This window comes from Pseudophryne corroboree, chromosome 1 (assembly GCF_028390025.1).
Source record: "Pseudophryne corroboree isolate aPseCor3 chromosome 1, aPseCor3.hap2, whole genome shotgun sequence".
Taxonomy (NCBI): Eukaryota; Metazoa; Chordata; class Amphibia; order Anura; family Myobatrachidae; genus Pseudophryne; species Pseudophryne corroboree.
The window spans coordinates 298584407-298612109 of NC_086444.1; the positions used below are offsets into that span (position 1 = coordinate 298584407).

General features: G+C 48.3%; 1 protein-coding gene across 10 annotated transcripts in view; it reads right to left on the reverse strand.

Annotated features, from left to right (window-relative positions):
- ATXN2 (ataxin 2) overlaps window positions 1–27703 on the reverse strand; it is a 381295-nt gene that overhangs the window by 27161 nt on the left and 326431 nt on the right. For 8 of the 10 annotated variants that reach the window (XM_063964383.1, XM_063964388.1, XM_063964386.1 and 5 more), the window contains 2 exons: window positions 26762–26828; window positions 25814–25998 (listed from right to left, as the gene is read on the reverse strand). In XM_063964383.1, the coding sequence (XP_063820453.1) occupies window positions 25814–25998; window positions 26762–26828 (252 nt within the window). The remainder of the gene's footprint in view (window positions 1–25813; window positions 25999–26761; window positions 26829–27703) is intronic. The other 2 variants (XM_063964387.1, XM_063964382.1) reach the window with 1 other exon arrangement.

The window sequence follows — 27703 nt, forward strand, 5'->3', positions numbered from 1 at the left end:
CCATTGTTCCTAAGAGGCGAATGCACAAATGTACCAAGACTGTGCGTGGCTTGAGCACTAATTGTACTAGATGGCGAATAATCTGTACTTTCTGTTGTGGTAGGTAAATTCTTTGATTTACCGTATCGAAAATCATACCTAGAAATTGAAGGCGTTGAGACGGAATGAGATGTGATTTCTTGAAGTTGACAATCCAACCGTGGTGAACTAGTACATTGTACGTTAGTAGCGCATGTTGGAGAAGCATCTGTTGAGACGGGGCTTTGATGAGCAGATCGTCTAAATACGGAACTATTGTCACTCCCAGGGATCTGAGATGAGCTATCACAGACATCACTTTGGTGAATACCCGAGGCGCTGACGATAGGCCAAACGGTAGAGCCTGAAACTGGTAATGGTTTTGGCGTATTGCAAACCGCAAGAACCTCTGATGAGGCTGCCAAATCGGAATGTGTAAGTACGCATCCTTGAGATCTAGCGCAATCATGAATTCCTTTGGCTCTAAACTTGCAATCACTGAGCGCAGAGATTCCATCTTGAATCTGTAGTAAGTTACGTACCGATTGAGACCCTTTAAGTTCAATATTGGCCTGACTGAGCCATCCGGCTTCGGTACCACAAACAGACTGGAATAATAACCCTGACCCTGTTGGTGTACAGGGACCGGAATCAAAACTGCTGAATCCAGTAGGGACTGAATGGCAATTTGCAGAACGGCCCTCTTGTCGTCCGACAGAGGCAGTCCTGTCTTGAAAAACCGCAGTGGCGGAAGACAGTCGAACTCTATTTTGTAACCTCTTAACACTAAATTGCGGATCCACCCATCCGCGGATGTCTGGAACCACGCCAAATGGAACGTCTGAAGGCGTGCTCCCACAATCGGAAAACAGAGATGGGCTGGTAGCCCGTCATGCCACTGGCTTGTCGGTGACCTTAGCGTCCTGACGACTTGTGTTGGTTTGTTGGAAACCACGTCCACGACCACGTCTACCAGGCGTGGCTGTTCCTCTGCCACGTCCGCGAAAGGACTGAGGTCTAAAGGATTTGAACGCAGGTCCAGAGTACCTCCGTCTTGGTACCGGTGGAGGCAATGGTAAGAAAACAGACTTTCCTCCCGTAGCCTCAGAAATCCATGTGTCCAATTCAGGACCAAACAACTTCTTGCCACCGTAAGGTAACGCCTCTATACCTCGTTTGACCTCTGCCTCCGCTTGCCAAGAACGCAGCCAGAGTGCTCGTCGTGCTGTAACTAGCGACAATGAAATACGAGAAGTGAGCTGACAGACGTCAGTAGAAGCTGTACAGAGATACTCCGCAGCCTCACACATTTGATCAGCAAGAAGTATAAGGTGTTCATCATGTAGGGCAGACTTGAGTTCTGTTATCCATACTATGAGCGCCTTAGTGTCCCAGATGCCAACCAAGCAAGGTCTCAGCAGCACTCCTGCTGCTACATACATGGACTTTAGCATAGTAGCAGCTGGCACTGGTATGGTTAATTTCTTTGTAAGTTTCGACACTGACGAATCAACTATTGGTGGATTCTCCCATGTACATGTCACAGAGTCTGGAAACGGGTAACTAGACTTAAATCTGCGAGGTATAGAAAACCGTTTATCTGGAGTCTGTCGTGTTTCTACTAACATCTTATTAAGAGACTCCGAAACAGGAAAACACATTGGAGTTATCTGTCGTTTAGTAAATACGACCTGATCATTTGTCAGAGGCTCCTCAGTTTCTGTAAACTTCAGAGACTGACGCACCGCTCTGATGAGATTATCAATACCTGAGCTGTTAAAATCCTCACTATCTGACTCTACTTCGCCCTCCTCACCCTCATCTTGTGCCGTGAGGTCTGGCATGTAATCGTCAGAATGCAACATAGCAGAAACTGGTAAATCATAAGACATATGAAATTTATCCCGTCTACCCAAAATGGATTTGGAACTTTCGCAAAGCTGAGACGCCTCCGGTAATTCTGGCGGTCTCACCCTAGACTCAGATCTTGCCGCTTCCCGCTCTTGTCGAGCGGCGGTCAATTCTGATTGCAACCCAGCCAGTACATTGGCTAGCATTTCCCATGGAGGGTGTGGGGATGAAACTGGCTTTAAAACCGGAGCAGAAATTGTATTCGTAACTGAATCCACAAAACATACTGGACATGTGGTAGATCCATCCGGTAACACACTGCTATAGACTTTGCAGTGATGCTTTTTAAATTTTTGCTGGTGCCTTACTCATTATGGAGACAGACAATACAATACACAAAAAACAATGTGATCCCAAATTCCCACTAACACCCCTGCGCCTCCGGTGGAGTAGAGATGTAGTACTGGAACGTTCTGGAATCACAGCAGGAAGACACAGGAAGCATGGTTAAAATGGCTACCATGCTTAAAATCATAGTCACAGTACAGGTTACAAGCATATAAACGGATATATAACTCTGTATGAAAATCCTGTGTAATCATGGCTGCAGCCTAGCATACTGCTGTTGCTGCAGTTTATCCCCCCTCGTGCCGCTGATTGTACCCCTTGCAGTCTGTAATGCCCCCCCCCCCCCTCTTCCTCCCTGTATGCTCCGTTGCGGATGCAGTATGCGGGGTGGGCAGCGAGCAGCGTGTGGGGCCGCCAGCGGGAGCCGGGTAGCGGGACGCGCTGGAACAGACAGCGGGGAACGCGTCCTGAAGCGCTCTGAGCAGCGGTGGCGGCCAGAGCAGCGGCCGTGGGCGGGCGGACTGTAGAGGGATCCCAGCGCCATCAGCTTTAAAGAAAACTTTGTCCCCACACAGCGGGGCGGGAGCTGACCGCCCCGATCAACATACCTTGACTCCTGCTGCTGTGGTGAGGCTCCGACGGGGCTTCTCTGCAAGCGCCGGCCAGCCTGTCTGCAGGAGGTCTGTCTGGCTGTGAGGGTGCTCATTTATTGAGGACCGACACGCCACAGCTGCTAGTAGCAGCTTGCACTATCCCTGACCCTGCCTTTTGGAAGGGGGAAAGGGATGTGTATGAAAAAGAAAAATATTAACTAAAAAAAATACAAATATTCAAAAGAATTGTGGACCAAGCCACAGAACCTGTTGCTACGTCGAGCACAGAAAAAACACTGAGGTACTCTGTGATATGGAGGGGTGGAGTGTTCTAAATTTAAATATTCAGTGCCCTGTTTCCTGCGGAAGCCGTCCATATCCCCAAGAGTACTCCAGTGACCCCTAGTGGATGAAAAAGAAAAACCAAGCATGGGCTCTTACAGGACAAGGCCCCCACTTCAGACACTCGCCAAGCCGAAGCCAAGGCCAGTAACAGTCTTCCACGTCAGGTATTTTAAGTCAACCTTATATGCAAGGGTTCAAACCAATCCAACTGAAGAAAGGTCAACACCACATTGACATCCCACAGAGCTGTGGGAGGAACAAAGGGTGGTTCAATGTGCAACACCTCCTTAAGAAAGGTCTGTACTTCAGGAAGTACCGCCGGCTGTTTATGGAAGAAAATAGAGACGAAATCTGAACCTTGATGGAGCCTAATCGTAGGTCTTTATCCACTCTGCTTGCAGGAACAGTAGAAACCGTCCCAGACGAAATTCCACAGAAGAACATTTTCGACCCTCACACCAAGAAAAATGTCTTCCAAATACGGTGGTAATGTTTGGAGGTAACCACCTTACAGGCATGAACCATAGTGGAAATAACCTTGGACGTAAGACCCTTCCTGGTTAAAATCTCCCTCTCAACTTCCAGGCCATCAAACATAGCCGCTGTAAATCTGGATAGACGAACGGTCCTTGTTGAAGAAAGTCGAGGCCAATCAGAGGCAATGAGAATTGCCTGAACATGTTCCTGTTTGAGTGTTTTGAGAACTCTTGGGATTAGAGGAATTGGAGGAAACAGGTAAACGAACTGGTAAGTCCATGTCGTCATCAAGAGCATCTACCACAACCGCCTGCGGGTCCCTCGTTCTGGAGCAGTAACGCCGGAGCTTCTTGTTGAGACAAGAAGCCATCAGGTCTATCTGTGGACAACCCACAGGTGAACAAGTTGTTGAAACCCAATACTCCCAGATGGAGGTCTTGCCTGCTTAGGAAGTCCGCTTCCCAGTTGTCCACTCCTGGAATGTAAATGGCTGAGATAGCCCTTGTATTGGCTTCCGCCCAGAGGAGTATTCTTGACACCCCTCGCATTGCGGCCCTGCTTCTTGTTCCTCCCTGTCGATTGATGTTCGCTACTGCTGTGGCGTTGTCCAACTGCAACTGGATGGCCCGAAGGAGGTAAGAGGCCTGTATTAGAGCATTGTCAATTGCTCGGAGTTCCAGGATGTTGATTGGAATAGCAGATTCCTGAAACGACCATGTCCCCTGGAACTGCGCTCCTTTAGTCACCCCCCCCCCCCCCCCCCAACCATGGAGGCTGGCATCTGTTGTCAACAGCGTCCATGACATGGTGGTGAAACTCCGACCCTCCACCAGATGGGGGACTTGTAGCCACCATAGCAGGGATATCAGTGCTTTTGGTGACAGGGTTATATGCGGATGCATGTGCAGGTGAGATACCGACCATTTGTCCAACAAATCCAGTTGAAACGGTCATGCATGGATCCTGCCGTACTGTATCGCCTCATAGGAGGCCATCATCTTGCCCACCAAGCAGATGCAAAGATGAATTGAGACCACAAGAGGTTTCAGCACCACCCGGACCGTAGACGGACTAGTCAAGGACTTGTCTATGGGGAGGTAAACCTTCTGAGTCACCGTATCCAGGATCATCCCCAGGAACTGAATTCTCTGAGACGGTTCCAAGTGAGATTTATGGAAATTGAGTATCCATCCATGATCCATAAGCAAGAGAGTAGTCAAGTCAATACTGTGCAGTAGTAGTTCCCTTGACACCGCCTTTATCAGGAGATCGTCCAGGTACGGAATTATTTGGACACCCCTCATGTGCAGCTGTAGCATAATTTCCGCCACGACCATTGTGAATACCCTTGGGGCTGTGGAGAGACTGAAGGGTAAGGCCTGAAACCGGAAATCCTGGTCCAGAATCGCGAACCTGAGGAACGCTTGGGGGAAGGGGGGGCAAATTGGGATATGTAGGTTGGCGTCCTTCATATCCAGGGACACCAGAAACTCCCCCTCCTCCAGATTCACTATCACAGTTCTTAGAGATTTAATCTTGAATTTGAACACTCAAAGGTACAGTTTCAGGGATGTGAGGTTCAACATCGGTCATACAGAGCCGTCCGGCTCACTTGTTCAGCTCTTCCCCAAACAAGGCATCACCTGTGAAAGTAAGGTTCTCAACTCCTTTTTTTAGAATCAGCATCCGCTGATCAGTGTCGCAGCCACAGGGCTCTACGAGCCAATACGGCCATAGCAGTGGTATGACCGTTAACGATACTAAGTTCCTTAACAGCCTCAAAGTTTGCAGCATCCTGGATGTGCTGTAGTAATGTAATTATCTCTTCCTGAGGTAGTGTAAGCAGCCCCTTCAGAATCTCATCAGACCATTTTACCATGGCTCTAGAAATCCAGCCGCATACTATGGTAGGGCGCTGAGCTACACCCGCTGCAGAGTAAATTGATTTAACAGTGGTTTCAATCTTGCGATCAGCTCAGTCTTTTAAAGGAAACAACCCCAGGTACAGGTAAAAATAAGATTTTACTCACCGATAAATCTATTTCTCATAGTCCGTAGTGGATGCTGGGGACTCCGTCAGGACCATGGGGAATAGCGGCTCCGCAGGAGACAGGGCACAAAAAGTAAAAGCTTTTGGACCTAGGTGGTGTGCACTGGCTCCTCCCCCTATGACCCTCCTCCAAGCCTCAGTTAGGATACTGTGCCCGGACGAGCGTACACAATAAGGAAGGATTTTGAATCCCGGGTAAGACTCATACCAGCCACACCAATCACACCGTACAACTTGTGATCTGAACCCAGTTAACAGTATGATAACAGAGGAGCCTCTGAAAAGATGGCTCACTACAACAAAAACCCGATTTTGATAACAATAACTATGTACAAGTATTGCAGACAATCCGCACTTGGGATGGGCGCCCAGCATCCACTACGGACTACGAGAAATAGATTTATCGGTGAGTAAAATCTTATTTTCTCTAACGTCCTTAGTGGATGCTGGGGACTCCGTCAGGACCATGGGGATTATACCAAAGCTCCCAAACGGGCGGGAGAGTGCGGATGACTCTGCAGCACCGAATGAGAGAACTCCAGGTCCTCCTCAGCCAGGGTATCAAATTTGTAGAATTTAGCAAACGTGTTTGCCCCTGACCAAGTAGCTGCTCGGCAAAGTTGTAAAGCCGAGACCCCTCGGGCAGCCGCCCAAGATGAGCCCACTTTCCTTGTGGAATGGGCTTTTACAGATTTTGGCTGTGGCAGGCCTGCCACAGAATGTGCAAGCTGAATTGTACTACAAATCCAACGCGCAATAGTCTGCTTAGAAGCAGGAGCACCCAGCTTGTTGGGTGCATACAGGATAAACAGCGAGTCAGATTTCCTGACTCCAGCCGTCCTGGAAACATATTTTCAGGGCCCTGACTACGTCCAGCAACTTGGAGTCCTCCAAGTCCCTAGTAGCAGCAGGCACCACAATAGGTTGGTTTAGGTGAAACGCTGAAACCACCTTAGGAAGAAATTGAGGACGAGTCCTCAATTCCGCCCTATCCGAATGAAATATCAGGTAAGGGCTTTTATAGGATAAAGCCGCCAATTCAGATACTCGCCTGGCAGAAGCCAGGGCCAACAACATTACCACTTTCCATGTGAGATATTTTAATTCCACCGTGGCAAGTGGCTCAAACCAATGTGATTTTAGGAATCCCAAAACTACATTGAGATCCCAAGGTGCCACTGGGGGCACAAAGGGAGGCTGTATATGCAGTACCCCTTTTACAAAAGTCTGAACTTCAGGAAATGAAGCCAATTCTCTCTGAAAGAAAATCGACAAGGCCGAAATTTGAACCTTAATGGACCCTAACTTTAGGCCCATGGACAGTCCTGTTTGCAGGAAATGTAGGAAACGACCTAGTTGAAATTCCTCTGTCGGGGCCTTCTTGGTCTCGCACCACGCAACATATTTTCGCCAAATACGGTGATAATGCTGTGCGGTTACATCCTTCCTAGCTTTAATCAGGGTAGGAATAACTTCATCTGGAATGCCTTTTTCCTTCAGAATCCGGCGTTCAACCGCCATGCCGTCAAACGCAGCCGCGGTAAGTCTTGGAACAGACAGGGTCCCTGCTGAAGCAGGTCCCTTCTTAGCGGCAGAGGCCACGGGTCCTCTGTGAGCATCTCTTGAAGTTCCGGGTACCAAGTCCTTCTTGGCCAATCCGGAGCCACTAGTATAGTTCTTACTCCTCTCCGTCTCATAATTCTCAGTACCTTGGGTAAGAGAGGCAGAGGAGGGAACACATACACCGACTGGAACACCCAAGGTGTTACCAGAGCGTCCACAGCTATTGCCTGCGGGTCTCTTGACCTGGCGCAATACCTGTCTAGTTTTTTGTTGAGGCGTGACGCCATCATGTCCACCTTTGGTTTTTCCCAACGGTTCACAATCATGAGGAAGACTTCCGGATGAAGTCCCCACTCTCCCGGGTGTAGGTCGTGTCTGCTGAGGAAGTCTGCTTCCCAGTTGTCCACTCCCGGAATGAACACTGCTGACAGTGCTATCACATGATTTTCCGCCCATTGCAGAATCCTTGCAGCTTCTGTCATTGCCCTCCTGCTTCTTGTGCCGCCCTGCCTGTTTATGTGGGCGACTGCTGTGATGTTGTCCGACTGGATCAACACCGGCTGACCCTGAAGCAGAGGCTTTGCTAGGCTTAGAGCATTGTAAATTGCCCTTAGTTCCAGTATATTTATGTGCAGTGAAGTCTCCAGGCTTGACCACACTCCCTGGAAGTTTCTTCCTTGTGTGACTGCTCCCCAGCCTCTCAGGCTGGCATCCGTGGTCACCAGGATCCAGTCCTGAATGCCGAATCTGCGGCCCTCTAGGAGATGAGCACTTTGCAGCCACCACAGAAGAGATACCCTTGTCCTTGGAGACAGGGTTATTTTCGGATGCATCTGAAGATGCGATCCGGACCATTTGTCCAGCAGATCCCACTGAAAAATTCTTGCGTGGAATCTGCCGAATGGAATCGCTTCGTAAGAAGCCACCATTTTCCCCAGGACCCTTGTGCATTGATGCACTGACACCTTTCCTGGTTTTAGGAGGTTCCTGACTAGCTCGGATAACTCCCTGGCTTTCTCCTCCGGGAGAAACACCTTTTTCTGGACTGTGTCCAGAATCATCCCTAGGAACAGCAGACGTGTCGTCGGAATCAGCTGCGATTTTGGAATATTTAAAATCCACCCGTGCTGTTGTAGTACTTCTTGAGATAGTGCTACTCCGACTTCTAACTGTTCTCTGGACCTTGCCCTTATTAGGAGATCGTCCAAGTAAGGGATAATTAATACGCCTTTTCTTCGAAGAAGAATCATCATTTCGGCCATTACCTTGGTAAAGACCCGGGGTGCCGTGGACAATCCAAACGGCAGCGTCTGAAACTGATAATGACAGTTCTGTATTACGAACCTGAGATACCCTTGGTGAGAAGGGCAAATCGGGACATGGAGATAGGCATCCTTGATGTCCAGAGACACCATATAGTCCCCTTCTTCCAGGTTCGCTATCACTGCTCTGAGTGATTCCATCTTGAATTTGAACCTTTTGATATAAGTGTTCAAAGATTTTAGATTTAAAATCGGTCTCACCGAACCGTCTGGTTTCGGTACCACAAACAGTGTGGAGTAATACCCCTTCCCTTGTTGTAGGAGGGGTACTTTTATTATCACCTGTTGGGAGTACAGCTTGTGAATGGCTCCCAATACCGCCTCCCTGTCGGAGGGAGCTATTGGTAAAGCAGACTTCAGGAACCGGCGAGGGGGAGACGTCTCGAATTCCAATTTGTACCCCTGAGATACTACTTGCAGGATCCAGGGGTTCACTTGCGAGTGAGCCCACTGCGCGCTGAAATTTCTGAGACGACCTCCCACCGTACCTGAGTCTGCTTGTAAGGACCCAGCGTCATGCTGAGGACTTGGCAGAAGCGGAAGAGGGCTTCTGTTCTTGGGAAGAAGCTGTCTGCTGCAGTCTTTTTCCCCTTCCTCTACCCCGGGGCAGATATGACTGTCCTTTTGTCCGCTTGCCTTTATGGGAACGAAAGGACTGATGCTGAAAAGACGGTGTCTTTTTCTGTTGAGAGGTGACTTGAGGTAAAAATCAGGATTTTGGTACTTACCGATAAATCCCTTTCTCCGATTCCACAGGGGCCACTGGAGCGTAGTTACAATGGGGAAATAGTAGGCAGTAATTGGGAGCTGGCACTTTAAAATTCTCACACTGTGGCTAGCTCCTCCCCTACTATCTCCCCTCCAAGCCAGTCTACGTAAAACTGTGCCCGAGGAGAGCTGTAATAAACAAACCGTAAGGTAGAGGAGGTTAATGACGCCCTGTAACCCAGGATAACACAAACCCAACCTGGAACAGAACCTAACAAACAACCGGCTAGCCCGAACTCAACAAGCAGTCATATGGTGATCTGCAAACCGTTAAGCAAAAAACAAGGAGGAACAGCGCTGGGCGGGCGTCCAGTGGCCCCTGTGGAATCGGAGAAAGGGATTTATCGGTAAGTACCAAAATCCTGATTTCTCCTTCATCCACTAGGGGCCACTGAAGCGTAGTTACAATGGGGACGTCCCAGAGCTCCCAAAACGGGTGGGAGAGCGCTGAGAGTCCTGTAAAACCGCTCGGCCAAAGTGAGATGCAGAGGCCGCAAAAGTGTCAAACTTGTAGAATTTGACAAAACGAATGTCGGTCTGACCAAGTAGCCGCGCGACATAAAGTATTCATGGAGACCCCACGGGCAGCTGCCCACGAAGGTCCCACCACGCACGTAAAGTGCGCTGAAATGGAAAACGGAGGCTCCCGAGCAACCGCCAAGAAGACTGTATCCAACAGCCCAGCATATGCTGGGACCCTGGCTATTTAGTACGGGAGCATCGTACAGAATAAAGAAGAAAAAACCCTTCGTCGAATAGCCTAAGACCTCTGTAGAGAAAGTCAGCGAGCCCTGACAACAGTCAAAGAGGACTGAAAAACACTAGTGTCAGATTTATATGAAAAACGGACATGCCCTTTGGGAGAAACGACCGCTGAGGCCGAAGCTCAGCCGGGGGAGTTGCTAATAGAGTACTCCCTGAAAGAGAGCCCGAACTTACGGGCGCCAGGCTAATTTCTTTTGGAAGAAAACCGAAAAAGGCAGGGACCGAAAATTCAGGTCAATGTGGTTTGAAGCGCAGCGGAGCAAAACCTCCCAGAGAAACCAAAGATTACGGCTGAATGGTAACTGAAAGAAGGGGAAAACCCCCTTTTATCCTTATTATGTCCCATACAGCTTTCCAAAAGTGGCAAAAGCGAGAAGAGGTAACAGACTTCTGAAATCGGGGCCTAGTAGGCCTAACCGAACTAGGGAACTCCTCCCTTCTGAGGGCTCGTGAACAGTCACACGGTTAAATGAAACCAGTGTAAGATTGAACAAAGAAAAGGACCCTGTTGAAGTAGACAGTCCAGTCGAGGTAGGAGCCAAGGCTCCTCTACCGACAACAGTTGTAGCCGTATCTTCAAGTCATGGGTGGCCCAACCAGAGCCACCGAGAGGACTAGCACGCATATTCTCCTCCTGTGTTACCGAAAGTGAGGTAGAAATAGAAAAGGAGGCAGGATAGAATAACCAGAAACTCCCAGGAGCCCTGAGGGCATCCTCTGCTACTGCCACCAGAGCTCACGTCGGTGAGTAGTAAAGGGTTAAAGAGTCAGTCAGAACGCCCTGAGGTCGATTCGAAATCTCCGCCCACAGCAGACCAGCTGACAAAACTCCGGGGAATGTTCCCTCACCCAGGAGTCTGACCTGGTGGCCTGATCTGGAAAGAAGATTGTTGTCCCCCGCTCAGAGGGGAATGTAGGCGACCACTCATTGCGTCGCAGCTTGACTGAAGAAATAGAGTACCTGGTACCGAGGAAGGAAAAATCCTCCGACGGACCCTGTTGAGAAAACGTTTATGAGGAGCATAAATCGGATCTTCAGAAGCCACGTAATGTACAGAGTGGGATAGTAGCAGTAGATTGTCCCATTAGGGAACCAACGTCAACCCCTTGAAAAAGAATTATTCTGTGATCTTCCTGAACCCTGTGGGAGCGGAAGAGAGACCGAAAGAAAAGGACTTACAGTGAAAATGAGAATCCTGTAATGCGACTGAGTAAAGCCCGATGAGGAAACCCAACGGAAATCAGTAAACAGGCATCCCTGAAGACAAGGGACGCGTAAAACTCCCTTTCTTGTTCAACTAGCAATCACAGACTAAAAGGATTCTAAGGCCAGAATAGGCCTGGCCAAGCCAACTGGCTTCGGAACGTGAAAAGAAAACAAAGGCCTGAGAACTGTCCCGATTCAAATGATATGTAAAAAACAGGTATCAACACCCTTTGCGGTTAGAAGCATATGGAGCGCCGCCTGCATTATGACTCTCTTGTCATCGTAAATCGGTCGACCCCTGCCGAGGGACTCCCGAGACGGTTGTACTCCCAAATCTAGTCTGTAACCGCCCAAGCCTTCTTCCACCGACCTGCGCCTACCCTGGGACCCTCCAGGTGGTAGGAAAGTCTGACCTTTAGTGTGTGTATAGGATGATGTAAAATCAGACTGGACCGAGGATGCTGAACCTCTGCTTCAGCTTTTTTTTTTTTTTTTTTCTGAGATCCCCTGGCGACAGAGATATCGCCCGTGTGGAATCGGAAGCCTGAAAGGGCACGGTAAAAATCTAAAGGAAAGACCGGTAAAGGTCTGTCTTGGAGCTGGGGCAGAAGTAGGAGAAAGCAAAGTGGACTTACCTCCAATGGTTCAAGAAATCCTGCAGAAAGTTCCTTCCCCTGAACCATCTGCCCCGTAGGATTTCATGTTCACCTGTCACTGTCGCAGCCCCAGAGGTCGTCGGGTTAAGACAGCCCAAAGCGAAAATGCAGGTTCCGAGACTGCAGACGTGGAAACCTCCAAAGAACATAAAGCAGAATCGTGATTCTGACCCGTACCAAAGTATCAATTGATCCGGATGCGAAACATCCTGTAACCTAGAGGACAATTGTTCCACAACCTACCTGCTCCGGACAAGGTAGAACCCTGCTGCCGTATATGTCTTCGATGGATCCCTGAGCAAGGTTGCCTCAGGAAAACGGCAGCTTGTTGGACCGGCGATACATGGAGGGGTATACCCTGGAGAGGTTCTGATACCCTTTCCTGCCGTCTGCGGGGAAAGGATAGGAAAACAAACATTGTTTGATACCTGAAATTGTGTATTCGGGTGTCTGCCGGCCGTCTACCGGAGCCTGCCCAGCTCATCCGAAACTGGACCAGTCGCTGTCATTTCGTCATCGGCGTCGAACCCTGATGGACTTGACGTGTCCGCCTCCTTTACCTGCAGTCTCAGACGAACTGCTGTATAATGCACCTGGATATTCTGAGACACAGGTTCAGACTCCACAGAAAACAGACATCATCAGTATTGTAACATGCAAGGTTCCTTTAGAAACCTGGAGAGGTGAAATGACGTACAAGGTCTCTGGTTACCAGTGACATTACCTGTATAATCTGAGCTGTTCAAACAGGAGTGTCCTGCAGGTGCGTGGAGGGCTAAGCAGATGGCTCCACCACATACTTCACACCTAAGAGGGAATTCTTTGACTATCCCAGGTGAGACAAACGAAAGGAGAAAAGGTGGGTTAAATAAACACAGCCCTATGTAAGGTCTGCACTATAATATGTAGTGACCGACACGATTCAAATAAACTTTCTGGAGCAGCGGAGACCTGAACCAGTAACGCTGCGCTGTGGGACAGGAGTCTTAGCCCTAGGCTATAGGAGCTCTCCTTAAAGTTTTGTTTGGATTCAAACCCCTGTTCAGATACCCGCTACTAGCGTACTGAGCCACAGCGCTATTTGTCTGATGCCTTACACACATTCCCCAATTACAAATAGCATTAGTAACTAGTGACACCAAGGAATAATAAAGGGAAGGCAACACCCCGCCCTGTATGTAGTGTACCGCTAATTAAGGTGCACCCGATGTTTCTCGGAGGTTCCGCTGGCTTTTCAAAATGGTGACCAGCCTGTGAGAAAAGATGGGTGAAAATGTTATGTGGCAAGGTGGGGTATTCTGTTTCTAGAAAACATTGCGGAAGTGTTTGTTTTATCCCCTATATATGGTATTGTATGGATATATCTATATACATACCCACACACTTAAATATATATATACAAACATATCTATATATATCTATATACACACACCACAGTGAACCCATGCCCCTAATAGGGTAGATAATTACTGTGCACCTAATAGGGTAGATAAATACTGTGTATTTGTAGGGTAAAGAAATACTGCACAGTAGATTTTTAATTATCAATGAGCTGAGTCCCAGCTCCTGTAATAGAGCAGATTCCCTGATCTAAATGTCTGAAATGGGGCAGAGGACTCCCCTGCAGGAGGAATGTAGCCAAAGCAAGATGTAACAATATTTCTGCAGCACACTGCACAGAAAAGCTACAAACTCCAGAGACAGGTGTGTTGCCTAGAGACAATGAGAGCTGGGAGCCTCCACCGGGGGGAATAAGCTTCACCCCCCTCATACCTTATACATGTAAAGAATCCTCCCTGCACAGCCAGGAGAGGAAAGGAGCTTTCAGGGGCCCGGGGGACTGTGGAGCGGCGTCTCGTCATGCTGCAGCGGCTGGGGAGCGGAGAAAGCCCGCCGTACAGAGCTGGAGTTAGCTCCGCCCCATCCGCTTCGGCGCCAAATTCAAATCCGCTGTATAGTAAGCGGAAAGCGCCCATGCATCCCCCGGCCGCCTGTATGCTGCGGCCGGGGAGCGGAAAGCCTGAGCCCGCCGAACGGAGCGGGAGTTAGCTCCGCCCCCCTGCTCCGGTCACTTTCAAATTAAAACCGCACTATCATCCGGCTGCCTGTAAGTGTGTATGCTGCGGCCGGGGAGAGTGTGTCCTTTGCTGGAATCGAACCCTAGCTCGTGGGCATCGTAACCATAGGTGTTACCACTCTGCCATGAGAGCTATGCTAATTATTACACAGATATATGATATATGTAAATGTATCACCCGGCTGCCTGTATGCTGCAGCCAGGGAGTGAAGAGCGCTGAGCCCGCTTACAGAGCGGGCTGAAGCTCCGCCCCCCACATAATGGCGCCAATTTCAAATTAGTAAGCCTTTTATGCACTCCAGCCTGTCTGACTGGAGAGTATAGGGGAGCCTGTCCATCCATGTATTAAAACACTGAAACTGAAAAATGTAAAAACATACATCAGTCTGGAGGGGGGGAGATTGTACTCACCGCTTCCTTCCGTCAGGCGTTTCGACCCAGCGGCCCCGACACGCGCCGCACGCAGCGGTGTCCCCATTTTTGATACTCACCGCTGCCATGCTGCCGGAATCTTCTGCTGGATGGAGTGGCCCCGACACGCGCCGCACGCAGCGGTGTCCGGCCAACTCAGGAGAGCTCAGTGTCTCCCTCAGCCGGGGCCCATCCCGCGCCGCACGCAGCTGCGATGGGACCCCGCCGGCAGCTCCCGCGGTGCAGACTGGCAGTGGCAGAGCTGCCAGTCTGAGTGTGTGAAAGAAAAATAAAATAATAAAGAAAAAAGAAAAAATTCTTCAGCTAAACCCAAGTGAACCAGCTACCTCGGGCACTAAACTAAGACTGGCTTGGAGGGGAGATAGTAGGGGAGGAGCTAGCCACAGTGTGAGAATTTTAAAGTGCCAGCTCCCAATTACTGCCTACTATTTCCCCATTGTAACTACGCTCCAGTGGCCCCTAGTGGATGAAGGAGAAAATGTGGATTTCCCAGCCGTTGCCGTGGTTACCAGGTCTGATAGACCGACCCCAAATAACTCCTCCCCTTTATACGGCAATACCTCCATGTGCCGTTTTGAATCCGCATCACCTGACCACTGTCGCGTCCATAACCCTCTTCTGGCAGAAATGGACAGCGCACTTACTCTTGATGCCAGAGTGCAAATATCTCTCTGTGCATCTCGCATATATAAAAATGCATCTTTTAATTGCTCAATAGTCAATAAAATACTGTCCCTATCCAGGGTATCAATATTCTCAGTCAGGGAGTCCGACCACGCCACCCCAGCACTGCACATCCAGGCTGAGGCGATTGCTGGTCGCAGTATAACACCAGTATGTGTGTATATACTTTTAAGGATATTTTCCAGCCTCCTATCTGCTGGCTCCTTAAGGGCGGCCGTTTCTGGAGACGGTAACGCCACTTGTTTTGATAAGCGTGTGAGCGCCTTATCTACCCTAGGGGGTGTTTCCCAACGAGCCCTAACCTCTGGTGGGAAGGGATATAGTGCCAATAATTTTTTAGAAATTAGCAGTTTTTTGTCGGGGGTAACCCACGCTTCATTCAATTCATCTGATTCAGGAAAAACTACGGGTAGTTTTTTCACACCCCACCTAATACCCCTTTTCGTGGTACTTGCAGTATCAGAGATGTGCAAAACCTCCTTCATTGCCGTGATCATGTAACGTGTGGCCCTACTGGAAAATACGTTTGTTTCTTCACCGTCGACACTGGAGTCAGTGTCTGTGTCTGGGTCCGTGTCGACCCACTGAGGTAACGGGCGTTTTATAGCCCCTGACGGTGTTTGAGACGCCTGGACAGGCACTAACTGAGCTGCCGGCTGTCTCATGTCGTCAACAGTTTTCTGTAACGTGCAGACACTGTCACGTAATTCCTTAATTACGGCCATCCATTCAGGTGTCGACTCCCTAGGGGGTGACATCACCATTATAGGCAATTGCTCCGCCTCCACATCATTTTCCTCCTCATACATGTTGACACACACGTACCGACACCCAGCACACACACAGGGAATGCTCTGATAGAGGACAGGACCCCACTTAGCCCCTTGGGGAGACAGAGGGAGAGTTTGCCAGCACACACCAGAGCGCTATATATGTATAGGGACAACCTTACAATAAGTGTCTATCCCTTATAGCTGCTTATATCTGTTATTTTGCCAAATAAATGCCCCCCTCTCTTTTTTACCCTGTTTCTGTAGTGCAGGATGCAGGGGAGATTCTGGGAGCCTTCCTACCAGCGGAGCTGTGTGGGAAAAATGGCGCTGTGTGCTGAGGAGATAGGCCCCGCCCCCTTCACGGCGGGCTCTTCTCCCGCTTTTTTCTGGAAAACTGGCAGGGGTTAAATACATCCATATAGCCCAGGAGCTATATGTGATGTATTTTTTGCCAAATAAGGTAAATTCATTGCTTCCCAGGGCGCCCCCCCCCCAGCGCCCTGCACCCTCAGTGACCGAAGTGTGCTGAGAGCAATGGCGCACAGCTGCAGTGCTGTGCGCTACCTTATGAAGACAGGAAAGTCTTCTGCCGCCGATTTATGGACCTCTTCTTGCTTCAGCATCTGTAAGGGGGCCGGCGGCGCGGCTCCGGGACCCATCCATGGCTGGGCCTGTGATCGTCCCTCTGGAGCTAATGTCCAGTAGCCAAGAAGCCCAATCCACTCTGCACGCAGGTGAGTTCGCTTCTTCTCCCCTTAGTCCCACGCTGCAGTGAGCCTGTTGCCAGCAGGACTCACTGAAAATAAAAAAACCTAAGTATACTTTTACTTCTAAGCAGCTCAGGAGAGCCACCTAGATTGCACCCTTCTCGGCCGGGCACAAAGATCTGAGGCTTGGAGGAGGGTCATAGGGGGAGGAGCCAGTGCACACCACCTAGGTCCAAAAGCTTTTACTTTGTGCCCTGTCTCCTGCGGAGCCGCTATTCCCCATGGTCCTGACGGAGTCCCCAGCATCCACTTAGGACGTTAGAGAAACAATCTTACGTGACAGCCTGGACACAGAAGAATCCACTGTCGGTGGGGTTTCCCAGACTTTCCTAACCTCTGTAGGAAAAGGGAATGAATTTAACACCCGTTTAGGGGTAATATATTTTTTTGTCAGGATTTATCCATGCTGCCTTAGCCGGGGAATCTAATTCCTTAGAAACAGGGAAGGTTGCAGAGGACTTTGGTTTCACATTAAAAAACAATTCCTCTATCTGTTCTTCCTCCTTATCAGGTATATTGAGCACCTCTCTAATAGCATAAATGAGGGCCTCAACACCTGAGGACAGGGAATTATCCTCATCCACCTCAGCCTCTCCTTCCTCAAACTCTGGTAGGTCAGTCAGATTTTAATAATAATGGGAGAGAGCGTTTATGAGAGACCAACAGGGGGGGCTGTAGAGCCTGTCTGTGGTCTGCAGCAACTACCATAAACATGTCAATAGTTTCAGGGTCTGTCTTTCTTGCTTAACCGTAGCAAACTGAATTAATAGTGGAAATCATAGGGGTCGATTCAATTCGGCAACTTATGAATAGCCCCGGGATTTCGCTCCCGACGCTATTCAATTCAGTTGCTAGTTACCCGCAATTGTCGGGAATTCTTCTCTCATCCCCGGGGGGTGAGAGAAGAAAATTGACAAAAGTGCAGCCGGCGCGAGGCTGATTCTGTCGGGAATCAGCATCGCCGTGGGTAGTTAAGTTGGAGAATGCCCATTCTCCCGACAAAACTACCTGTTAAGTCGGCGAGAACGGGCCATCGCCGACTTAACTGGAGCTGAATTGAATAGCGTCGGGAGCTAATTGAATCGACCCCATAGTTTTAAATGATTCCAACCACTCCAATCTTGCATATTACTACTTATGAAAAAATTGAGCATTGGGTACACATAAGGGACCCCTGTGAGGAAGGTGTAAACCTAGCCTTGCATAAAGTACACAGACTTATTTGCAGACATGCTTGAGCAGAAAACACACAGATTAGTATGAAAACACAGTGCAGTATTGGTGGGATATGCACACTAACCCAGACTGCCCTGAATGGAGTAACACAGAGGAATTGGAACCAGCACACAACACCACAGATTGAGCAGCGCCCCGCTGGGTGTCCTTTATGTGTAACTTTCCACACAGCGGTAGAACTGCTGATTATGAGCTCCCCCCTTCACTATAACCCCATGCTACCAGTTACAATGGTGATTCAGTGGGTCTTGGAGGAGCAGTCTCCGCGTGCAGCCTGTATCAGCGCAGCAGTAGGAAATAGCGCCGTTTAGACTCTGGTCCCGCTCTCCAGGAATCCCTGCCCCCATAATGGCGTGTGGTCCCTGTATATTATTTATACTGGCTTTCGCCATAAATTGTGAAAACGAGTGTAAACACTCCCTGTTTACCATGTTGCAAGTCTGGGTACTCAGTGGGCACCACAGCCCGGAGGCGGGTGAATACTGTCCCTTCATGCCATCAATTTGCACCGCGGATCCGCTAACAGGGTCCCCGATGTAACACTCACCGTACCGTGTTGACTTCTGCATCTGTTAAGGGGTGGCGGTATGCTGCCGGCGTGGACTCAAAAGCTGGGGATGTGAGAAACAGCGCCTCAGGAGCTCAGTGGCCTGTCAGCTGGGATTACGAACCATTAACCCTTAGGAAGTTGGTTCGGTCCCCACTTAGGTCCCACAACGCAGGTAGACTGGTTGAAAACTATGGAGAGCAATAGAATGCACCAGACTCCTTGGGCACATTTTCTAAACAGAGTCTGCTAGGAGGGGCATAGAGGGGAGGAGCCAGCACGCACTATTGATTTCTTAACGTGCCAGGCTCCGGTGGACCCGATCTATACCACATGGTAATATCCTATTCCCCAGTATCCACTAAGACGTTAGAGAAAATAAGAATTTACTTACCGATAATTCTATTTCTCGTAGTCCGTAGTGGATGCTGGGAACTCCGTAAGGACCATGGGGAATAGCGGCTCCGCAGGAGACAGGGCACATCTAAAGAAAGCTTTAGGATCACCTGGTGTGCACTGGCTCCTCCCCCTATGACCCTCCTCCAAGCCTCAGTTAGGATACTGTGCCCGGACGAGCGTACACAATAAGGAAGGATTTTGAATCCCGGGTAAGACTCATACCAGCCACACCAATCACACTGTACAACTTGTGATCTGAACCCAGTTAACAGCATGATAATAGAGAAGCCTCTATAAAAGATGGCTCACTACAACAATAACCCGAATTTTTTGGTAACAATAATTATGTACCAGTATTGCAGACAATCCGCACTTGGGATGGGCGCCCAGCATCCACTACGGACTACGAGAAATAGAATTATCGGTAAGTAAATTCTTATTTTCTCTGACGTCCTAGTGGATGCTGGGAACTCCGTAAGGACCATGGGGATTATACCAAAGCTCCCAAACGGGCGGGAGAGTGCGATGACTCTGCAGCACCGAATGAGAGAACTCCAGGTCCTCCTCAGCCAGGGTATCAAATTTGTAGAATTTTACAAACGTATTTGCTCCTGACCAAGTAACTGCTCGGCAAAGTTGTAAAGCCGAGACCCCTCGGGCAGCTGCCCAAGATGAGCCCACCTTCCTTGTGGAGTGGGCATTTTAAGATTTTTGGCTGTGGCAGGCCTGCCACAGAATGTGCAAGCTGAATTGTACTACAAATCCAACGAGCAATCGTCTGCTTAGAAGCAGGAGCACCCAGTTTGTTGGGTGCATACAGGATAAACAGCGAGTCAGATTTTCTGACTCCAGCCGTCCTGGAAACATATATTTTCAGGGCCCTGACCACGTCAAGCAACTTGGAATCCTCCAAGTCCTTAGTAGCCGCAGGTACCACAATAGGTTGCTTCATGTGAAATGCAGAAACCACCTTGGGTAGAAATTGAGGACAAGTCCTCAATTCTGCCCTGTCAGAATGAAATATTAAATAAGGGCTTTTATATGATAAAGCCGCCAATTCTGACACACGCCTGGCTGAAGCCAGGGCTAACAGCATCGTCACCTTCCATGTGAGATATTTTAAGTCCACAGTGGTGAGTGGTTCAAACCAATGTGACTTTAGGAAACTCAACACAACATTGAGATCCAAAGGTGCCACTGGAGGCACAAAAGGAGGCTGTATATGCAGTACCCCTTTTACAAATGTCTGAACTTCAGGCACTGAAGCCAGTTCCTTTTGGAAGAAAATCGACAGGGCCGAAATTTGAACCTTAATGGACCCTAATTTTAGGCCCATAGACAGTCCTGTTTGCAGGAAATGGAGGAAACGACCCAGTTGAAATTCCTCTGTAGGGGCCTTCTTGGCCTCCCACCACGCAACATATTTTCGCCAAATGCGGTGATAATGTTTTGCGGTTACGTCCTTCCTGGCCTTGACCAGGGTAGGGATGACTTCATCTGGAATGCCTTTTTCCTTCAGGATCCGGCGTTCAACCGCCAAGCCGTCAAACGCAGCCGCGGTAAGTCTTGGAACAGACAAGGCCCCTGCTGGAGCAGGTCCTTTCTTAGAGGTAGAGGCCACGGTTCGTCCGTGAGCATCTCTTGAAGTTCCGGATACCAAGTCCTTCTTGGCCAATCCGGAACCACGAGTATAGTTCTTACTCCTCTCCTTCTTATGATTCTCAGTACTTTTGGTATGAGAGGCAGAGGAGGGAACACATATACTGACTGGTACACCCACGGTGTTACCAGAGCGTCCACCGCTATTGCCTGAGGGTCCCCTGACCTGGCGCAATATCTGTCTAGTTTTTTGTTTAGACGGGACGCCATTATGTCCACCTTTGGTTTTTCCCAACGGTTTACAATCAGGTGGAAGACTTCTGGGTGAAGTCCCCACTCTCCCGGGTGAAGGTCGTGTCTGCTGAGGAAGTCTGCTTCCCAGTTGTCCACTCCCGGAATGAACACTGCTGACAGTGCTATCACATGATTTTCCGCCCAGCGAAGAATCCTTGCAGCTTCTGCCATTGCCCCCCTGCTTCCCGTGCCGCCCTGTCTGTTTACGTGGGCGACTGACGTGATGTTGTCCGATTGGATCAATACCGCCTGACCCTGAAGCAGGGGTTTCGCTTGACTTAGGGCATTGTAAATGGCCCTTAGTTCCAGAATGTTTATATGAAGAGATGTCTCCAGGCTTGACCATAAGCCCTGGAAATTCCTTCCCTGTGTGACTGCTCCCCAGCCTCGCAGGCTGGCATCCGTGGCCACCAGGACCCAGTCCCGAATGCCGAATCTGCGGCCCTCTAGAAGATGAGCACTCTGCAACCACCACAGGAGGGATACCCTTGTCCCCGGTGACAGGGTTATCCGCTGAAGCATCTGAAGATGCGACCCGGACCATTTGTCCAGTAGGTTCCACTGGAAAGTCTTGCGTGGAATCTGCCGAATGGGATTGCTTCGTAGGAAGCCACCATTTTTACCCAGAACCCTTGTGCATTGATGCACTGAGACTTGGTTCGGTTTTAGGAGGTTCCTGACTAGCTCGGATAACTCCCTGGCTTTCTCCTCCGGGAGAAACACCTTCTTTCTGGACTGTGTCCAGGATCATCCCTAGGAACAGAAGACAAGTCGTCGGAACCAGCTGCAATTTTGGAATATTGAGAATCCAATCGTGCTGCCGCAACACTACCTGATATAGTGCTACACCGATCTCCAACTGTTCCCTGGATCTTACCCTTATCAGGGAATCGTCCAAGTAACGGATAACTAAAATTCCCTTCCTTCGAAGGAATATCATCATTACGGTCATTACTTCAGTAAAGACCCGGGGTGCCGTGGACCATCCCTACGGCAGCGTCCGAACGGATAGTGACAGTTCTGTACCATAACCTGAAATACCCTTGGTGAGAAGGGTAAATTTTGACATGAAGGTAAGCATCCTTGATGTCCCGAGACATCATGTAGTCCCCTTCTTCCAGGTTTGCAATCACTGCTCTGAGTGACTCAATTTTGAATTTGAACCTCTGTATGCAAGTGTTCAAAGATTTTAGATTTTAAAATCGGTCTCACCGAGCCGTCTGGCTTCGGTACCACAATAGTGTGGAATAATACCCCGTTCCCTGTTGCAGGAGGGGTATGTTGATTATCACCTGCTGGGAATACAGCTTGTGAATGGTTTCCAAAACTGCCTCCCTGTCAGCGGGAGACGTCGGTAAAACAGACCTTTGGAAACGGCGAGGGGGATACGTCTCGAATTCCAATTTGTACCCCTGAAATATTACCTGAAGGATCCAGGGGTCTACTTGCGAGTGAGCCCACTGCGCACTGAAATTCATTGAGAACGGGACCCCACCGTGCCTGAACTTGTAAAGCCCTAGCGTCATACTGAGGGCTTGGCAGAGGCGGAAAAGAGTTTCTGTTCCTTGGAACTGGCTGATCTCTGCAGCCATTTTCCTCTCCCTCTGTCACGAGCAGAAAAGAGGAACCCTTTTGTCCGCTTGCCAACCAGGCCTGCGCCTGATAATACGGCGTCTTATTTTGAGAGGCGACCTGGGGTACATCCCCTCTTTTAAGGCAATACTTCCAAATGCCGTTTGGAATCCGCATCACCTGACCACTTTACTGGTATAATTGGACAACGCACTTATACTTGATGCCAGTCGGCAAATATTCCGCTGTGCATCATGCATATATAGAAATGCATCTTTTAATTGCTCTATAGGCAATAATATACTGTCCTTATCTAGGCTATCATATTTCCAGTCAGGGAATCCGACCACGCCAACCCAGCACTGCACATCCAGGCTGAGGCGATTGCTGGTCGCAGTATAACACCAGTATGTGTGTAAATACATTTTAGGATACCCTCCTGCTTTCTATCAGCAGGATCCTTAAGGGCGGCCATCTCAAGAGAGGGTAGAGCCCTTGTTCTTACAAGCGTGTGAGCGCCTTATCCCCCCCTAGGGGGTGTTTCCCAACGCACCCTAACCTCTGGCGGGAAAAGGTATACTGCCAATAACTTTTTAGAAATTATCAATTGTTATCGGGGGGAAACCCACGCATTTTATTTCTCAGATTCAGGAAAACTACAGGAAGTTTTTCCTCACCAACATAATACCCCTTTTTTTTGGTGGTATTCATATTATCAGAAAAGTGTAAACTTTTTCCATTGCCTCAATCATGCAATGTGTGGCCCTATTGGAAATCACGGTTGTCTCTTCACCGTCGACACAGGAGTCAGTATCCGTGTCGGCGTCTGTATCTGAGGTAACGGGCGCTTTAGAGCCCCTATATGAGACGTCTGGACATGCACAAGCTGAGTAGCCGGCTGTCTCATGTCAACCACTGTCTTTTATACAAAGCTGATACTGTCACGCAATTTCCACAGTACATCCACTCAGGTGTCGACCCCCCAGGGGGTGACAACACTATTACAGACACTCTACTCCGTCTCCTCATCATTTTTCTCCTCATACATGTCGACACAAACGTACCGACACACAGCACACACACAGGGAATGCTCTGATAGAGGACAGGACCCCACTAGCCCTTTGGGGAGACAGAGGGAGAGTTTGCCAGCACACACCAGAGCGCTATATATATATACAGGGATAACCTTATATAAGTGTTTTTCTCTTTATAGCTGCTGTATTGTTTATACTGCGCCTAATTTGTGCCCCCCTCTCTTTTTTAACCCCTTTCTGTAGTGTAGTGACTGCAGGGGAGAGCCAGGGAGCTTCCCTCCAACTGAGCTGTGAGGGAAAATGGCGCCAGTGTGCTGAGGAGATAGGCTCCGCCCCTTTCTCGGCGTCCTTATCATCCGTTTTCTTGTATGTTTTGGCAGGGGTTAAATGCATCCATATAGCCCAGGAGTTATATGTGATGCATTTATTTTAGCCATAAAAGGTTTTCTAACGATTTATTGCGTCTCAGGGCGCTGCCCCCCCAGCGCCCTGCACCCTCAGTGACCGGAGTGTGAAGTGTGCTGAGAGCAATGGCGCACAGCTGCGGTGCTGTGCGCCTACCTTTATCTGAAGACAGGAAAGTCTTCTGCCGCCGATTTTTCCGGACCTCTTCGCTCTTCTGGCTCTGTAAGGGGGCCGGCGGCGCGGCTCCGGTGACCCATCCAGGCTGAACCTGTGATCGTCCCTCTGGAGCTAATGTCCAGTAGCCTAAGAAGCCCAATCCACTCTGCACGCAGGTGAGTTCGCTTCTTCTCCCCTTAGTCCCTCGATGCAGTGAGCCTGTTGCCAGCAGGTCTCACTGAAAATAATAAACCTAAACTAAAACTTTCACAAAGAGCTCAGGAGAGCCCCTAGTGTGCACCCTTCTCGTCGGGCACAGAAATCTAACTGAGGCTTGGAGGAGGGTCATAGGGGGAGGAGCCAGTGAACACCAGGTGATCCTAAAGCTTTCTTTAGATGTGCCCTGTCTCCTGCGGAGCCGCTATTCCCCATGGTCCTTACGGAGTTCCCAGCATCCACTAGGACGTCAGAGAAAGAACGAAAGAAAGAGAGAGAGAGAAAGAGAGATAGAAAGAAAGAGAGAGAAAGAGAGAGAGAGAGAGAGAAAGAGAGAGAAAGAAAGAGAGAAAGAAAGAGAAAAAAAGAATGAATAAGAAAGAATGATTTAAACAAATAGATTAAGGAACTAAAGGCCAAAAAGAGGCAAGTATTCAAAAAGTATAAATCGGACGGGAAGGCGGAGTCATTCCAGTACTATAAGGATTGTAACAAAACATGCAAAAAAGAAATCAGAGCGTCTAAAATAGAAACGGAAAAGCTAACAGCAAAGGAAAGTAAATCAACCCCCAAAAATACAACAGCAGCAAATTGACTAAGAGTATAGGCCCTTTAAAAGGCAAGTTGAGCGTCCTAATCAAAGACTACAATGACATGGCGGAAAAATTCAACCAGTTTTTCTCATCTGTATTCACAAGAGGAGACCATATAGACAAATGTAAGGTAATACACTTTGGTAGCAAGAACAAAAATACTACCTACATACTAAATGGTGAAAAACTAGGGGATTCTGTACTGAATAAAGATTATGGTGTTCACATAGATAAACTAAGCAGTAGTACCCAAAGTAGGAATGCAGCAAAAAAAAAAAAAAAAAGGCAAACAAGGTATAAGGCATGTATAAAGTGGGGAGTTGATGCATGGGATGAGAGTGTTATACTCCCATTATGTAAATCACTAGTGAGGCCACATCTCGAATACTGTGCACAATTATGGGCACCATACTACAAAAAGGATATCCTGGAAATAGAAAAGGTTCAGAGATTGGCGACTAAATCGATTAAGGCGATGGAGATGCTAGAATGCGAGGAAAGGTTTGCTAGGCTAGGCATGTTTACACTGGAAAAAAGGAGAATAAGAGGGGGACATGATTAACATTTACAACTATATAAGGTGTCAATACACAGAGCTAGTGGGGGAATTGTTTTTGGTAATATCACAAAGGACACATGGACACCCGCTTAGGTTAGAGAGGAGATTTTGCACAGAGATGGAAAGGTTTCTTCACAGTAAGGACAATACATATTTGGAATTCCCTGCCTGAGAGATTAGTAACGGCGGACTCATCATTACTTTTAAGAATGGGCTAGATAAATTCCTAATGGATAAGGATATACAGGGTTATGGTGGGTAAATCATACATTATAGTATTAAAATAACAAAAAAAAGGAAAAAAAAGGAATTGACATAATGGCTATACATTCACCACAGTGAAATTTGTCTTAATATTACAGTGTAGGATATAGCAGGTTGAACTCGATGGACAAATTGTCCTTTCAACCTTTGAAACTGTTACTATGACTGATTATAAGGAAGTGTCACATATAAACATCTTGTTTCCCAAGATCAAGCAACGTAAAAAAGAAAAGCTATGTTACCTGCGACTGATAGTGCTGAACATGCTGCATGAGAGGCTGGCTAGGAAACTGCTGAGGGTTATAAGTAACATACTGTGCAGAATAGGCAGGTGAAGTAGCTACTATTGGAGGTCCTGCTGCAGACACTGGGTGCATCATTGTGTTCTGGTGATGCTGGTCCTGCCGCTGCTGGGGCATATTTGGTACTGCAAGACAGAACAAGAGAGGAACAAAATTACACAGCTTTATGCAGGAAGGTCATTCTTATTTCCTTCATCACGTACAATACAGCAAACCACAGTCTCGCAGTCCATTGGGGGTGCTGAAATCATGGGATACGAAGGAGAATGCAGGAACTTGGGCACATTATCAAGTTCTTAAAGAAAAACACTATCCCCCAGACAAAACAGGAAGGGGCTCAGTGCCCGCATAAGCGGTGGTATGTTCTCACGTTTTCTGGAACAGGTTTACTTGCTCCAATATAATTAGAAAGGTAATCCAGCTAGAAATCCTCTGCAGATCAACTTTTCTTCTGCATCACAGGAGACCCAGAGGTCAAGTGTCTGTAGGAAGCTAGCAGTATAATCATCAAATGTTACTGCCCTGTTTAATAGGAGAAATGAAGCTTCATCCTTCTAAAAAGCACGCTATAGACTTCACTAATGATGGGCATACACTGTTCAATTTTCTGGCCAATCTGCCAGATATAAGATCGCCCCGATAAAACGGAGCATAATTATAAAATTTAGAGGGATGTCCTGAAATGGAAGTTAAGTTGCAAATGTGTCAAGTATAAAATTGTTACAGCGCAGTATCTTCTTGAACAATATTACAAACCACTTTGCGTGCTAGAGATGTATATTGCAGCACCATAAACTTGATAGATAATTGCTTTATAGTGATCACCACATCACATATAAAGCGCAACATTAATAATTTAAAATAGTACAGTACATGTACCAGTCTCACCTTTACCTGCTCTGTATGTCTTGGGCTGATTGACTGCCATTGTTGTCATTGGAATAGAATACAATGGCTGAAAAAGAAAAAGGTGAAACATTAGTAACTTTCTACCAAATCACACTATTATGTGCACTATACAAGACAGTGACCATAACAAATTAGAGAAAAAAAATCCACATTTATTGTACAGTTCATGATACAAAATTAATTTAAAAAGGAACCAAAGATCTACAGTAATATGGAGCTATAAAAACAACTGCTAGAAACACATTCATTGGTTGAAACATACAGATGTAGCCACGCTGATCGTGGCTACATCTCAGCGCGAACGCTCATTAGGCGAGACCACATGCACGTCCGGGGCCCGCACCTTAGACGCGCACCATTTGCTTGTATAGGAGCGTTTATATAAGCAACTCTGCGCAGGTGCGCCTAGCCATGATGAGCGTGGCTACATTTGTATGTACCCAAGTACCAGGTGGTTGCTCAGCCCAAGTACAGTATTGTGTCACCCAGGAAACATTCACCTGTCTCAAGCTTTAGACTCTCCTAGAATGCATTCTGGGGCCTCCTCTATAAACCCGCCTCCAGGAACTGTGAGCTCAGTTTCGTTAACCAGTCCAATGCAGAAGCAGGTAAAGGAGAAAGCAGATGTTAGTCACATAGAACCACGTTCTCACGATAGAACGGACTAGCAGCTAATGCCATACAAACCCAAAGAAGCTAAGTGCGTCAGGGTGGGCGCCCTGTGAAACCCAGTGTACCTTGCAGAAAGATTTAACCATGCAAGTCTACCATAAATCTCCTTTTCTGCAGCGGAATACACTGTGTTCCACAGGGAAACATCGGAGATGTCCTAAAGCAGTTCCTCAAGGGAGGGGACGCACCTAAGCGGGTATGAGAACCCGGCGTCCAAAGGAAGCATCCTGTGAGGCGGAAGTATCACAG